Source organism: Lampris incognitus, chromosome 1, assembly GCF_029633865.1.
Source record: "Lampris incognitus isolate fLamInc1 chromosome 1, fLamInc1.hap2, whole genome shotgun sequence".
Taxonomy (NCBI): Eukaryota; Metazoa; Chordata; class Actinopteri; order Lampriformes; family Lampridae; genus Lampris; species Lampris incognitus.
The window spans coordinates 52,203,130-52,218,106 of NC_079211.1; the positions used below are offsets into that span (position 1 = coordinate 52,203,130).

At 46.5% G+C, this 14,977-nt stretch overlaps 1 protein-coding gene across 1 annotated transcript; it reads left to right on the top strand.

Moving 5' to 3' along the window:
- The first annotated feature begins 9 nt into the window (after positions 1 to 9).
- commd5 (COMM domain containing 5) lies at positions 10 to 10,699 on the top strand. The gene is made up of 7 exons (XM_056301556.1): positions 10 to 282; positions 1,473 to 1,627; positions 4,559 to 4,587; positions 5,869 to 5,919; positions 6,361 to 6,456; positions 7,163 to 7,238; positions 8,266 to 10,699. The coding sequence occupies exons 1-7, from the start codon at positions 162 to 164 to the stop codon at positions 8,365 to 8,367; spliced, it is 630 nt and encodes a 209-aa protein (XP_056157531.1). The 5' UTR covers positions 10 to 161; the 3' UTR covers positions 8,368 to 10,699.
- The last annotated feature ends 4,278 nt before the right edge of the window (positions 10,700 to 14,977 follow it).

Genomic DNA, 14,977 nt, shown 5'->3' on the forward strand with positions numbered 1-14,977 from the left:
CCACCGGAAGCGAGCGGGTGACGCTGGGGCGGAAGTTGTCGGATAAACGAGCCGAGCTAACCTCTCCTCGCTTACACGTCTTTTGTAAATGGTGTGAATTAATAACACGTTTTCATTCTCCTTGTATTCGCGTGGTATCAGGTGGCGTTTTGCGAATAGCCATGTCGTCGGTGCATGCCAAAGATTCTACTTTTTTGGGAGGAAGGGTGCCGCCGGAAATCGAATCGCTGTCCAAGTATCTGAAGGATGTGGACCAAGAGCTGTTCAGGAGGGTGCTGAAAGGTACATGCCGGCTGGACGCGTCTGGAGAGCTCAGAGACACCCTGCAACTCAGCCGTACTCATCTCAACTGCTAACACTTGAATTGATGCATTATCATTTATTGCAGTGTCCGAACATGCGCTGCTGCCAACAGCCGAACATTGGCGTTATTGATACTGTAGGGCAGTGTTTCTCAACCGGGGGTCCGCGGACCCCTAGTGGTCCGTGGTGTAATTGCAAGGGGTCAGTGAAAATAAAATATCTTTAAAAAAAAGATCCTATGACATTTATAGAAATAGGATTATTTTACTCAAATGTGACCGAGACCTTTATCTACCTAAACTATAAAGGGTAACAGGACTTTTTTCTCTAATTACATCTGTTCCACAAGTGTAATTTATTGTATTTTAATAAGAGATCTCGCTCCCGTTTGCATTGTTAAAAGTTACTGCATAAAAATTCTGTTGTTACATATATCTGAAAGTTACTGAATACATATTCTGTTTTGTTACATACATCTGAAAGTTACTGCGTAAGAATTCTGTTTTGTTAATTATATCTAAGTTACAACTGAAAGCTCTTACTTTTGCCCCAAAGAGTGAATAAATGCTATAATGCAATTTAAAATGCAGTTTCTACTGTTTTTATCAAATTGCAACCCCCCCCCCCAAGATCAGGTGGAGGGGTCCTCAGGGTAGATCAAAAATACGCAGGGGGTCCAGGACCCCAAAAAGGTTGAGAACCACTGCTTTAGTCTAGCGGTTAGCGATGTCTCCTGCGGTGCGGGCGATACGGGTTCGCTTCCCGGCCGCGGCAGTTCCTGTGGTTGCGCTGTCCCCCCAATTCGCTACAGTACGTTGATGTTTCTAAACAGTAGTAAATTAGCAGTGGCAAGCACGCTGTGATACAGTCGCCCTTGCAGATCCCTGGACGAGGAAGGGAGGTTAATGGTCAAGTACTGCCGGTGTACCCTTGAGCACGGCTTCTAAGTCCCAATTGCCGTTGACTCCAATTAGAACCGCGCCGATGCTGCAAGGTTTTTGTAGTTTTTGTTAGCACAGTGGTGTAAATGTTAGTAAAGTACTGTTGGTCAAGGGAACTTTGCTTTAAATAAGCAGATATGTTCAGTCCTGGTGGGTGAAAATAAGTCCCCCCCCCCCAAATAGTCAAGCATTATGAAAAACAGTTTTCATTATTTATTCTTTTCACAGCTGTGGTAAGTGCCTTAGAAGGTAAAGACTGCCGAGAGGTGATGAGGACGATAGCAGAGAGCAGCGCAATCCCGGAGGAGAGGCTTGCTCATCTTGTAGCCGGAATGTACAGAGTACTGACTGAAGCCATCCACACGTCATCCCTCAAACAGGAGGTAAACTGAGGTTGAGCGGACACAGATTGCATAAAATGTGCCCAGAACAGTGTTTCTTAAACTTTGTTTCAGGGCCCAAATGACTACCTGTTCCTAAACCATAGTTCACCCCCCATCACTAGGTGGGGCTTCCAACAGAAACACAAAAAAAGAGAGTTAGTGGTGAGTGTACCCAGAGAGGATGGAAAAAAAGTTATCCAAGTCATCCCACATATTAGATATCATAGAAATGTCTGGAATAGAGATTGTCCAAAGAGCCAGTCATATATCAACAATGTAATGGCTACCTGATCATTGTAATCTTGTGCCCATGGGAAAAAAACAGCATCTACTACTGCTACTTTCGGCTGCTCCCGTTAGGGGTCGCCACAACGGATCATCCGTTTCCATCTCTTCCTGTCCTCTGCATCTTCCTCTGTCACACCAGCCACCTGCATGTCCTTCCTCACCACATCCCTAAACCTCCTCTTTGGCCTTCCTCTTTTCCTCTTCCCTGGCAGCTCCATATTCCTTCTCCCAATATACCCAGTATCTCTCCTCCACACATGTCCAAACCGTCTCAATCTTGCCTCTCTTGCTTTGTCTCCAAACCGTCCAACCTGAGCTGTCCCTCTAATATAATCATTCCTAATCCTGTCCTTCTTCGTCACTCCCAGGGAAAATCTTAGCATCTTCAACTCTGCCACCTCCAGCTCCGCCTCCTGTCTTTTTGTCAGTGCCACTGTCTCCAAACCATATAACATAGCTGGTCTCACAACCATCTTGTAAACGAAAAAAAAGAAAATAAAAGTATATCAGTTTCAAAAAAGGTTGAATCAGTTCATCTGGATACGTTTATTGACAGATATGTTTCATCCCTCATCTAAGGGACCTCTTCAGTCTAAACTGACTGCAAGTATCCCCGTCCTTATAAACAATACAGTTGCATAACGATGATGGTTTTGTGATGGTTGTGTCCACAAATTCAGGAGTGTAACAGACTGATCTCCTGAGGTGCAGTCATTTGTGTAGAGGGAGAAGAGTAGAGGGGAGAACACACATCCCTGGGGGGCGCCATTGCTGATTGTCTGGGTGCTGGATGTGATTTTCCCCAGCCTCACCAGCTGCCTCCTGTCTGTCAGGAAGTTTTTAATCCACTGGCAGATGGGGGCTGGTACAGTGAGCTGGGTGAGTTTGGAGTGGAGGATATCTGGGATGATGGTGTTGAACGCTGAGATGAAGTCCACAGACAGGACCCTTGCCTATGTCCCGGGGAGTCGAGGTGTTGGAAGATGTAGTGCAATCCCATGTTGACTGCATCCTCCACTGACCTGTTTACTCGGTAGGCAAACTGCAGGGGGTTGAACAGGGGGCCTGTGATTTCGTTCAGGTGGGCCAACACCAGTCTCTCAAAGGATTTCATGACCACAGACATTAGGGCAATGGGCCTGTAGTAATTTAATCCTGTGATATGGGGTTTCTTGGGGACTGGGATGATAGTGGAGCTCTTGAAGCAGGAGGGGACTTCACACAGTGCCAGTGATCTGTTGAAAATCAGTGTGAAAATGGGGGTCAGCTGGTCAGCACAGACTTTAAGACAGGAGGGTGACACGCCATCTGGGTCCGGTGCCTTCCTGGTCCTCTCTCTGGAAGAGCTGGCGCACATGTCCTCAACACAGATCCTGAGTGCGGGTGGGGAGGGTGAGGGGCTGGCAGGGGGTGCAGTTGGTTGTATGTCGTGGCCAGAGAGGGTGAGGGGTGTGAAAGTTTGCTTATCAAATCTTTAGTAAAACCCATTTAGATGGTTCCCTGCAGTGTGGGGGGAATGGTATCCTGTAGTTGGTAACCTGTAGTAAAACCCATTTAGATGGTTCCCTGCAGTGTGGGGGGGATGATCTCCCGTAGTTAGTAACCTGTAGTAAAGCCCATTTTAGATGGTTCCCTGCAGTGTAGGGGGGGTGGTCTCCCGTAGTTGGTAATGTCTTTAGAACCTCTCCAGACTGATACTGGCTCATTGGCAGAAAACCTGTTTTTTAACTTTTCGGAGTAGCACCTTTTTGCTACTCCGATCTCCTTCGTGAGTGTATTTCCGGCTTGGTTGTACCAGATCCTATCTCCGCCCCTTCTTTGGCCTGATGAAGCTGCCTGAGTTTTGCTGTGAACCAGGGCTTATTGTTATTGAAGGTACAGAAAGTTCTGATGGGCTCACACATTTCCTGACAAAAGCTGTTGTAAGATGTTACAGTGGCAGTAAGTTCGTCCAGGTCTGTAGATGAAGCCTCAAAAACACTCCAGTCAGTGCAGTCGAGGCAGGCCTGGAACTCCAGTTTTGACTCATTGGTCCATTTACTCACAGTTTTGACCACAGGCTTTGCATATTTGAGTTTCTGCCTGTATGTTGGGTAAGCTGAATCAGACAGTGATCAGAGACGCCCAGGGCTGCACGGGGGACAGAGCGATAGGCGTTCTTTAATATTGTGTAGCAATGATTCAGTGTTTTTACCCCTGGTGAGACATTTAACATGCTGTCTGTATTTTGGCAGTTCGTGGCTGAGGTTTACTCTGTTAAAATCCCCAAGGATAATGAGAGGGGAGTCTGGATATTTGCGATCCATGTTTGTAATTTGATCAGCCGGGTGTTTTAACGCCTCTTTAACACAGGCCTGGGGTGGGATATCGACAGCTCCGTTTCGCGGTCTGCTCGGAGGAATTGGAGTTGCACTAGTACCAACTTACTAATTGTATGGGGTTTAACTGAGGGCTACGCTGTAGTGGTCATGTGGGACAGGTATGACTTTTTTTATACTAGTTATGTTCTTTAAGTGAAACCAAGAAAGTGGCATCTTAATGGAAATCCATCCCCATGAATGACAGTTGAATGTTCATGGAAATGGACTGTAACAAAGTTAAAAAGTTAACGAAAAGTATTACTACTTCTCTCTCCTTTTTTAGGGATTCAAAGAAGATCTCAGAGAACTGAGGCAAGCTGCTTTTATTTAAAATTATTTGACTTCATCAAATCTACACTGATGAGCCAAAACATTATGACCACCTGCATAATATGCTGTTGCTCTGTGTGCCGCCAAAGCATCGCCAACCCCCCGAGGTGTAGGCTCTACAAGACCCCTGAAGGTGTCCTGTGGTATCTGGCACCAAAACATTAGCAGCGGATCTTTCAAGACCTGTAGGTTGCGAGGTGGAGCCACCATGGATTGGACTTGTCGGTCCAGCACATCCTACAGATGCTCAATCGGCTTGAGAGCTGGAGAATTTGGAGGCCAGGGCAACACCTTGAACACTTCATCATGTTCCTCAAACCCTTCCCGAACAATGTGTGCAGTGTAGCAGGGCACATTATCCTGCTAAAAGATGCCACTGCCATCAGGGAATACCATTGCCATGAAGGGATGTACCTGGTCTGCAACAATGTTTAGGTAGGTGGCACGTGTTAAATTGACGTCCACATGAATGGCCGGACCCACGGTTTCCCAGCAGAACATTGCCCAGAGCATCACGCTCCCTCCACCAGCTTGTCGTCTTCCCACTGTGCATTCTGGTACCATCACCTTCCCAGGTAAATGATGCACACATACACAGCCATCCACGTGATCTAAAAGTAAATGGGACTCATCAGACCAGGCAACCTTCTTCCATTGCTCCAAGGTCAAGTGCCCATTGTAGGTGCTTTTGATGGTGGACAGGGGTCATCATGGGCACTCTGACCGGTCTGCGGCTGTGCAGCCCCATACGCAGCAGGGTGCGATGCACTCTGTGTTGTGATACATCCCTCCCGTAACCATCATTAAAATTTTCTGTGACTAGTGCCACCCACAGACCTTCTGTCGGTTTCGACCAGACGGGATAGCCTTCGTTGCCCTTGGGCATCGATGAATCTTGGGTGCCCAACACCCTGTCGCCAGTTTGTGAGTTGTCCTTTCTCAGACCACTGTCCGGTAGGTACTTGCCACTGCTGACCGGGAGCACCCCACAAGCCTTGCCGTTTCAGAGATGCTCTGACCCAATCGTCTGGCCATAACAACCTTGTCCATGTCAAAGTCGCCCAGGTCTTTACTCCTGCCCATTTCTCCTGCGTCCAACTTGTTGACTGTGAGAACCGATCATTCTCTTACCTTCCAACCTCCCCAGGCCCCTACACGTGCCCTTGTTTGGAGATGATCAAAATGTTTTGGCTCATCGGTGTACAAACATGCAAATTTTTTCAACCAATTGTGGTAAACTGATTGTTTGTGTTGCCTTGTTAGGATACCCGAAGACTTCATCACAGATTTCACCAGTGTGGTTTTTGGAAACCGGTATGTTGTGTGTTAGCAAACAGCTTTTGAAATTTAGTGTGCATAGTGCTTTTAATTGAAAAAAAAATCTTATTTTGGGGGATTAAGACACACAACCTTCTCTAACATTGTCACTAATGAGAGAAAACATGGCAGTGGTCCAGTGTCACGTGAACCAGTTTGAAACAGTAAGGCCATTTTTACCATAACAACAGTTAAAACATCTGTATGGTTGCGGGAAGGAATAGGCAGGAAGAACTGTAGGGCTAGCTATAGATATAGGCACAGTTCCCACTAACACAAATAACATGGGAAAAAATGACACTTCGTCTACGGCTTGTATGCAGGCATGCTCGGAAAGGGTCACTGAGGTATAAAAGATGATATTGTTTCATTTCTTGACGGCGTTCACGGAAGCGGGTTGTAACCGTGACTGCCTCGTGTCATTCTCTCCGTGTCCAGGCGTGCAGCTATTGAGGCAGTGGCCTCCAAGCGTGACCCTCACCTACCCACAATAGAAGACTTTAGGTGGAGAGTGGATGTCGCTATTTCCACCAGGTGAGTAGTGAGGGGGAGGAGGGACAGAAGAACATAAGTACATGATCAGAGTGTGTAACCATCTGGTTGAAGCATGTGGTGAGGACCGCTCTGAATGCTCTTTGTTGTTTTTGATCACTCCCTCGTTCTGTGTGTGTGTGTATATAAGTACTATATTAAGTACTGATGCAGATTTTATCCTGATCCAGATTTGAAAAGACTAATGTGGGAGATGAACTCCATTTTATTAGTAGTTGTTGTCCACTCAGAAAATCTGAGGTTCAACCTGTGAGGTCCATTCAGTGTGGTCACTAGTGGTCAGCCGTGGTTTAACTACACACCACAGAAAAGCATTTCTGTTATTGATTCAACGCTCTTGGTGCAAGACGCTGCAGTGAATAACACGCGTATCACTTCTCTTTGTGTGTTTAATTTTGCCGTGCTAACATGCATCTCCATAATACATGGAAAGTATTTTATAAGGCTGTGAAGGTGTGTTCAAAAATTGAAATCGATAATAAGGTAGTGAAACGTGAGGAACATTGTATCATAAAAAAATACTTTTTGGTGAGGAAAATATTCAGTCTTAACGGCCTTCGTTCTCCATTGAACCCATGAAGCTCTGGGGAAGTACTATAAGATTTGTTTGGCTTGTACTGAATAGAAGCGGGGTATTTAGTTTTGCCTTGGTCCAAGTCTATTCAATTTATCTGTCGTATCTCCCTAGCTCCTTAGCAAGAGCCCTGCAGCCATCAATTCTGATGCAAATGAAGCTATCGGATGGAAGTTCTCAACGCTTTGAGGTATGTCTGTTATTTTAAAATAAACTCGTCTCAGATTTTGCTGGCATACTCTTCTCGGGACTCTGTTTCCATTGCGCATAGGCTTATGCAAAATGGGTGCTGTCCTTTATTCATCCATGAAGCACCACTTTGCTTTATCATACAGTTACATGTCCACACCAAGACGCCACCCAGATTACCTCAGTACACAGTTCACTGTACACCGTAGAAAATAGGGTATTGAGTGCTTTGTTTCAAGGGTGTGTTGATTTTATTACTTTTTGACAAAGGGGAGAACTTGAGTGTCTGCTCCAGTTAATGGTCACGCCATATTTGCATATGAAACCGAGCATTGGTTTCGGTCGTATTGTTTATAAGGGTGGGGATACCTGCAGTCAGTTGAGATTGAAGAGGTCACTTAGTTGAACGATGACACGTATCTGTCAAGTTGTACCCAGATGAAGTGATTCAACGTTCTTTGGGAGATCTTTAGCTTCCCTTTCTGCACCAAGATTTTCTAGGTCCAGTTAAGGAATCTTAACCATCAGCTTTGTCCATTACGTACCTTGTTAGGGTGACTAATCTAATCATAAACTAAATAGGCAAGTAAGTGACTCAGCAGGGAGTGGAAGGTGCTCAACTGCAAGCTAAGAGCTGAGCAAAGGACTTCCTTTGTAATGCAAATGAGGGGTAGATGCAGGACACTAGCTTCTATTACAGCAATCAGGGATGGATGAAGGATTGCCTAGCTATTGTAACATATGTAGTAGTTATAGAATCAGATTACTGTGGAGAAGACTTGGATGTGGAGCTGTACACAGACACACATACACACACTAATTGAACATTCTATTGCATTTTGTGTGATTGCATTTTGTGTGGAAGATATCTTTCATGTACTTAAAGCAATGAAATCTGACGACTCGTTCAGACCTTCGCTAGGAAGGTGGAAACGAGGATAAGATGGCAGTGATGGTGCCAACTCGCTGAGCCAGCAGGTGTTGCGTGTCACGCCGTTGTTAATTTTTGTCATTGCTTTCCTGTTTAGGTGCCTGCTTCTAAATTCCAGGAGCTTCGCTACAATGTGGCTCTGATCCTCAAAGAGATGATTGATCTGGAGAAGAGGAGCATCCTTAAGATCCAAGACTGACATGTGATTTACGCCCTCAATTATATTGAGTTGTCACCCCCCCCCCCCCCCTGCTTTTTCTCCCCAATTGTACTTGGCCAATTACCCCACTCTTCCGAGCCGTCCTGGTCGCTGCTCCACCCCCTCTGCCAATCCGGGGAGGGCTGCAGACTACCACATGCTTCCTCCGATACACGTGGAGTCGCCAGCCGCTTCTTTTCACCTGACAGTGAGGAGTTTCACCAGGGGGACGTAGCACGTGGGAGGGTCGCAGTATTCTCCCCAGTTCCCCCACCCTCCGATCGACCAGTGGAGGCACTAGTGCAGCGACCAGGACACATACCCATATCTAGCTTCCCACCCACAGACACGGCCAATTGTGCCTGTAGGGACGCCCGACCAAGCCGGAGGTAACACGGGGATTCGAACCAGCGAGAGCCCCGTGTTGGTAGGCAACGGAATAGACCACCATGCCACCCGGATGCCCTGAGTTGTCCTTTTTAACAGCAACCTGGGTTTGCTTTGTTTGGAAATCGGTGTAGTTTCTGTGAATGGCACTACAAGTTGAACATGACTGCTTTTTCTGTGTTAAACATGTAATACAATTGCACTAGGATTGAATAGTTGGTAATAACTCCCTCGGGAAATTGGAAAGCAGAGAAGCAAGATTTGAACCTGTGGTGGCTTCAAGATGTGCGTCCTGAGAACGATGTTCAGATTACAAATGGGAGAAGGTCCTGTGTATCCATAGATTTTTTTCCCAAGGTTTTACATCAGTTAAGGATGATCCTTTAGTAGTGATAGTAAATCAAAAACCAGAGGATGCTTCAGGTTCCCCTGAAAACAGTCCCGACTCCTGGGTACTCTGAAAGTCTTTAATTCACGTGAAGCAAACTCTGGCATTGTGCATCTGGCAATGGCAAAGAGACATCCATACATACACACACACAGATCAGCCAAACCATTAAAACCACTGACAGGTAAGTGAATAAAAGTGATTGTCTCATTTCAGGGGCACCTGTCAAGGAGTGGGATATATCAGGCAGCAAGTGAACAGTCAGTCGTGGAAGTTGGTGTGTTGGGAACAGGAAAAATGGGCAAGCGTAAGGATCTGAGCTACTTTGACAACGGCCAAATTGTGATGACTAGACGACTGGGTCAGAGCATCTCCAAAACAAAAGGTCTTGTGGGGTGTTCCCGGTATGCAGTGGTCAGTACCTACCAAAAGTGGCCCAAGGAAGGACATCCGGTGAATTGGCGACAGGGTCATGGGCACCCAAGGCTCAATGATAAGCGTGGGGAGTGAAGGCTAGCTCGTCTGGTCCGATCTCACAGAAGAGCTACTGTAGCTCAAATTGTAGAAAAAGTTCATGCTGGCTATGATAGACAGGTGTCAGAACACACAGTGCATCACAGCTTGCTGTGTATGGGGCTGCGTAGCCACAGACCAGTCGGAGTGCCCATGATGACCCCTGTCCACTGCCAAAAGCACCTACAATGGGCATGTGGGCTAAGAACTGGGGTATTGAGCAATGGAAGCAGGTGGCCTGGTCTGATGAATCATCTTTTCTTTTACATCATGTGGACGGCCGCGTGTGTGTGCGTCATTTACCTGGGGTAGAGGTGGCACCAGGATGCACTATGGGAAGGAGGTAAGCTGGTGGAGGCAGTGTGATGCTCTGGGCAATGTTCTGCTGGGAAAGCCTGGGTCCTGGCATTCATGTGGATGCTACTTTGACATGTACCACCTACCTAAACATCATTGCAGACCAGGCACACCCCTTCATGGTAACGGTATTCCCTGATGGCAGGGGCCTCTTCCAGCAGGATAATGTTCCCTGTCACACTGTAAACATTGTTCAGGAATGGTTTGAGGAACATGACAAAGAGGTCAAGGTGTGGCCTTGGCCTCCAAATTCCCCAGATCTTAATCTGATCGAACATCTGTGGGATGTGCTGGAAAAACAAGTCCGATCCATGAGGGCCCACCTCACAACTTACAGGACTTAAAGGATCTGCTGCTAAAGTCTTGGTGCCAGATACCAGAGGACACCTTCAGAGGTCTTGAGGAGTCCATGCCTCGACAGGTCAGAGCTGTTTTGGTGGCACGAGGGGGACCTACACAATATTAGGCAGGTGGTTTTGATGCGTTGGCTGATCGGTGTACGTACAGTACATTCAACCCCACTTTTAGAGATTTCCATCGAAACTAGGTTTTTTAAACTGTAGATAATGTATTCACATCAGTACTGTTGGTCTGTAATTTCTTTATCAAAGGCTCTTGTAGTCAAACAGCAGGGTGTAAAATGGTACAAATTGATAAATTTGTGATACTAAATAAATACAGAGAAATGTACAAATGTTGTACCATACTCTTTTTACCGAATACAAAACATTGTAATGTTAAATTTTCCAAACTACAAAAAAAAACTACAAACAGACATCCAGCATATCCAAAAATAAAATAAAATATACTGTCCAAGAGAGCAAACGCCAGAATGACTGTCGGAACTGCCAATCTGCATGGGCTAACAGTTGGCTTAGCCTGCCCTGCTTCCTCGTCCTGTCAGACCGCCCTCGGTGTTTCCTCCTTGGGCGCAGCTCCAGGCAAGGCCGCGGTCCCTGGGCCCACCGGACGTAGCAGACCAACCTCTCCCAGCCGATCCAATGACACACGACGACACCAAAAACACAGTCAAGGCTACGCGAGGCTGCTGCCAGACCCCCCCCCCCCCTGTGTTATCTTAACTGCATGGGCTAGCAGTTAGCGTAGCCTGCCCTGCTTCCGCATCCTGTCAGACAGCCCTTGGTGTTTGCTCTTCAGACGCAGCTCCAGGCAGGGCCGTAGTCCCTGGGCCCACAGGACGCAGCAGACCAGGCCCTCCCAGCAGACCAGGCTCTCCCAGCAGACCAGGCCCTACCAGCTGATCCAGCGCCAGCTCTCCCATCCATCAAATGGAGAAGAAGAATTCATAGCTCTCTCCTGTTTTTCGAGGAATTCTTACACTATGTATGTAAACTGTAGTTATTGAGTTTGTGGTGGGGGCAATATGGTATTAGTGGTGGGCACCATACAGATTTTATGGGCTAGGCAACATAATCAAAATGACGAGGGGGGGGGGTGTCATTCAACTTCTCGTGGAAAAAAAGTTGTTTGAGTGAGATAGCTACTCAAACAGTGCCCTCAATATCCCCCTCCCATGTGTGTCACTGAGCCACCACACTGAGCAACTACAAACCCAGACTGTTAAGAATCGGGAAGAAGTCTTCAGCTGGACAACAGATCCAGGTCACCTCTATCAATACACTTGTGTGTATCGTGTAATTTGATAACTAGTTGCTTAAAACAGGGCAGCAATTAAGATCAATTAAGACTGGATGTTGTTTTTTTTTTTTTAAACCTGGCTCACAGTAAAATGCTGAGTGTTAATTGAACTCCGAGAGTTCAATTAACACTCAGGATTCGAGTCTTTAGTGGCCTCTCAACAAACTGTGTGGTCTGACATTAACCACCCACACACACACACACACATTTACAGCGGGTATACAGTCTACACACCCTGTTAAAACTGCAGGTTGTTGTGATGTTAAAAACAAAACAAACCGAAACCAATAAAACCCACGTCAGAACCTTTTCCACTCTTAGTGGAACCTATACAATTCAAGTGAAAACCCAAAGAATTTTCAGAAAAAAATAGAAAACGTACAATAACCTGGTCGCATAAGTGTGCACACCCCTAAACTGACCCTTGGTTTCATCACCTTTTGGTGGTATGACAACATTCGGGGTTTCCGGTTAGGAGTCTATCCGCTTGGCACAGCTGGACGGTAGTTCTCCACTCTTCCCTGCAAAAACGTTCCACATCCATCAAACTGCGAGGGCAGCTCCCGTGCGCAGCCCTCCTCGCGTCGCCCCGCCCATCTTCCACCTGATTCGCTGTTTTCATGCGTGCTCGGTGGTCCAGGTAGGGAAATCACAGGAAGTTGAACCAGTTCATCTGGACACCACGTTTACTGAGAGGAACGTGTCATCACTCATCTGCTACTGCTACCACTACTACTACTACTACTACCGCCCCTACTGCTACTGCTACTATTACTACTACTACTACCACCCCTACTGCTACTGCTACTACTACTACTACTACTACCACCACCCCTACTGCTACTGCTACTACTCCTACTACCACCCCTACTGCTACTGCTACTACTACTGCTACTGCTACTACTACTACTACTACCGCCCCTACTGCTACCGCTACTACTACTACCGCTACTACTACTACTACCACCCCTACTGCTACTACTACTACTACTACTGCTACTACTACTGCTACTACCGCCCCTACTGCTACTACTACTGCTACTAGTACTACTACTACTACAACCACCCCTACTGCTACTACTACTGCTACTACTGCTGCTACTGCTGCTACTACTACTTCGACCACTACTACTACTACTACGACCAACACTACTACAACAACAACAACAACAACTACTACTACTACTACTTCTACTACTACTACTTCCGGCTGTTCCCGTTAGGGGGCGCCACAGCGGATCATCCGTTTCCACCTCTTCCTGTCGTCTGCACCTTCCTGTGTCGCATCTGACACCTGCATGTCCTCCCTCGCCACATCCTCTTTGTGGTCTTTTTGGTGCTCAGTATTTGAACTCGAGAGCAAAATGCATTTTTTAATTGATTTACATTCAAATGTTACAGATAAAATGGATGTATTTTCCCCATCAGCTCGCCTTTTACACACACGTTGACACACTTGTTGTAATTTATATCGACATCACTAATGATAGTCCTTGTTAAGGCTTGCGGTAGGTTTTAACAAGGGGATTACCACAAACCTTCATGACCTCTCCAGCTGCCATCTGCTGGGTTCCCCGGAGCTGAACCTGCAGTAGGTACCAAGGCCATGTTTAGTACACGAGAAAGAACTGAGAGCACCGAAGAAAAGGTTCGAGCCCCTCTTGCAAGAAGTTTTTCTTGTTTGGCTGCTAATGAGAGAATCAGATCTGTCCTGGGACCTGTTGCAGCTCCAAGACTCGTTAAGTACCACAGAGTCTCACTTTCAAGGGTTCAAATCAAATTCATGACCGTTGTCGTGACTGGGCCAAACCGAAACACACACACACACACACACTTCACTTCAACAAAACCCTCTACACACACACGGACACTCTTGCAATACCGCACACTGTTTCTGCTTTTATGCAGAAGCGGTTTCCGCTTCCGGTGTGGGAAGATGGCGGCGCGAACTTATATTGGCGGCGGCCTCACCCGGTTCCGTCCATACGGTGTGGGTTTGCGTCTTCGTCTGATGGCTGCGAGAGCTGGCGCTGGATCGGCTGGGGGAGCCTGGTCTGCCGCGTCCGGTGGGCCCGGGGGCGGCGGCCCTGCTCGGAGCTGTGCCTGAAGAGGAATCACGGAGGGCGCTCTGACAGGACGCGGAAGCGGGGCAGTGTAGTTTGTATCTAACGTTAGCTTTTTATATATACACAGAGTTTCGTCGAGTACTAGCATTTTTTAATTTTCATACTTTATTGTATTTATCTTATTTTCTGATTTATATTCTTGTACAGTAAGTGAACATCCATTTCATTTCACTGCATGTTTTAACTTTGTGGATGTGACAAAGTTCCTTGAATCCTTGACTCCTTGACTCCTTGGATCCTTGACTCCTTGGATCCTTGACTCCTTGGATCCTTGACTCCTTGGATCCTTGGATCCTTGAATCCGTGTCATATCGTGTGATCCCAGTTTCCCTTACAGGGGATGCCTTAGAACAGGGGTGCCCAAAATTTTTTGACTCGTGAGCTACTTTTAAAATGACCAGGTCAAAATGATTTACTCATATTAAAAATGATAATAAAAATACTCAATACATGTTTTACATATATATGAACATTTATATGCAGTGTGTGTATTTATATACATGTTGTGTTACATATACAGTATTGGAATGGATTTGCATTTATATTGAACCTTACACAGGCAATAATCATACCTAGCATTTGCTACTACACTATGTTGAAATTGCATCACTGCATGAACCTTTACAGCTGTGGTAAATAGATTTGTGATCTCTACCGCTCTACTCTGAGGATGACCTGCACTGGAGGGAGTCAGACAGGGTTGCATAGTTCGGACAGTAGCTGCTGGTAGCCAGCCTCAAGCAGGCCTCCAAATGATCATCTGTCATGATGGAACGGTATTTGGACTTGATAATCTTCATGTGAGAAAAGGCTGACTCACACAAACAAGTAGAGCCGAATAATGCCGCCAAGGAGGTTGCACATTTCCTCATGTTTGGGTACTTGTCCTCTGTAAGTAAGTTCCAAAACTCTCCATGCGCCCTGGACTTAAGCTGAATGTCAGCCTGTACTGTCAGCATCTCATCCTCCACTGCAGACGAGTTCAGGTGAAACAGTGTTGCCATTTTTGAGGCAAGTGAATCCACCTCTGTATCTTCCCCAAATGGGTAGCACATAAATGTAGCGATTGGCTCAAGCAAAGCAAAGTCTTGAAACCGTTTGTCAAAGTCTGACTGGACATTTTCAATCTGCTCTGTGTAGCGTGCACTGTCAAGTTGCGCACACGCCCTCCCTTGCTTCT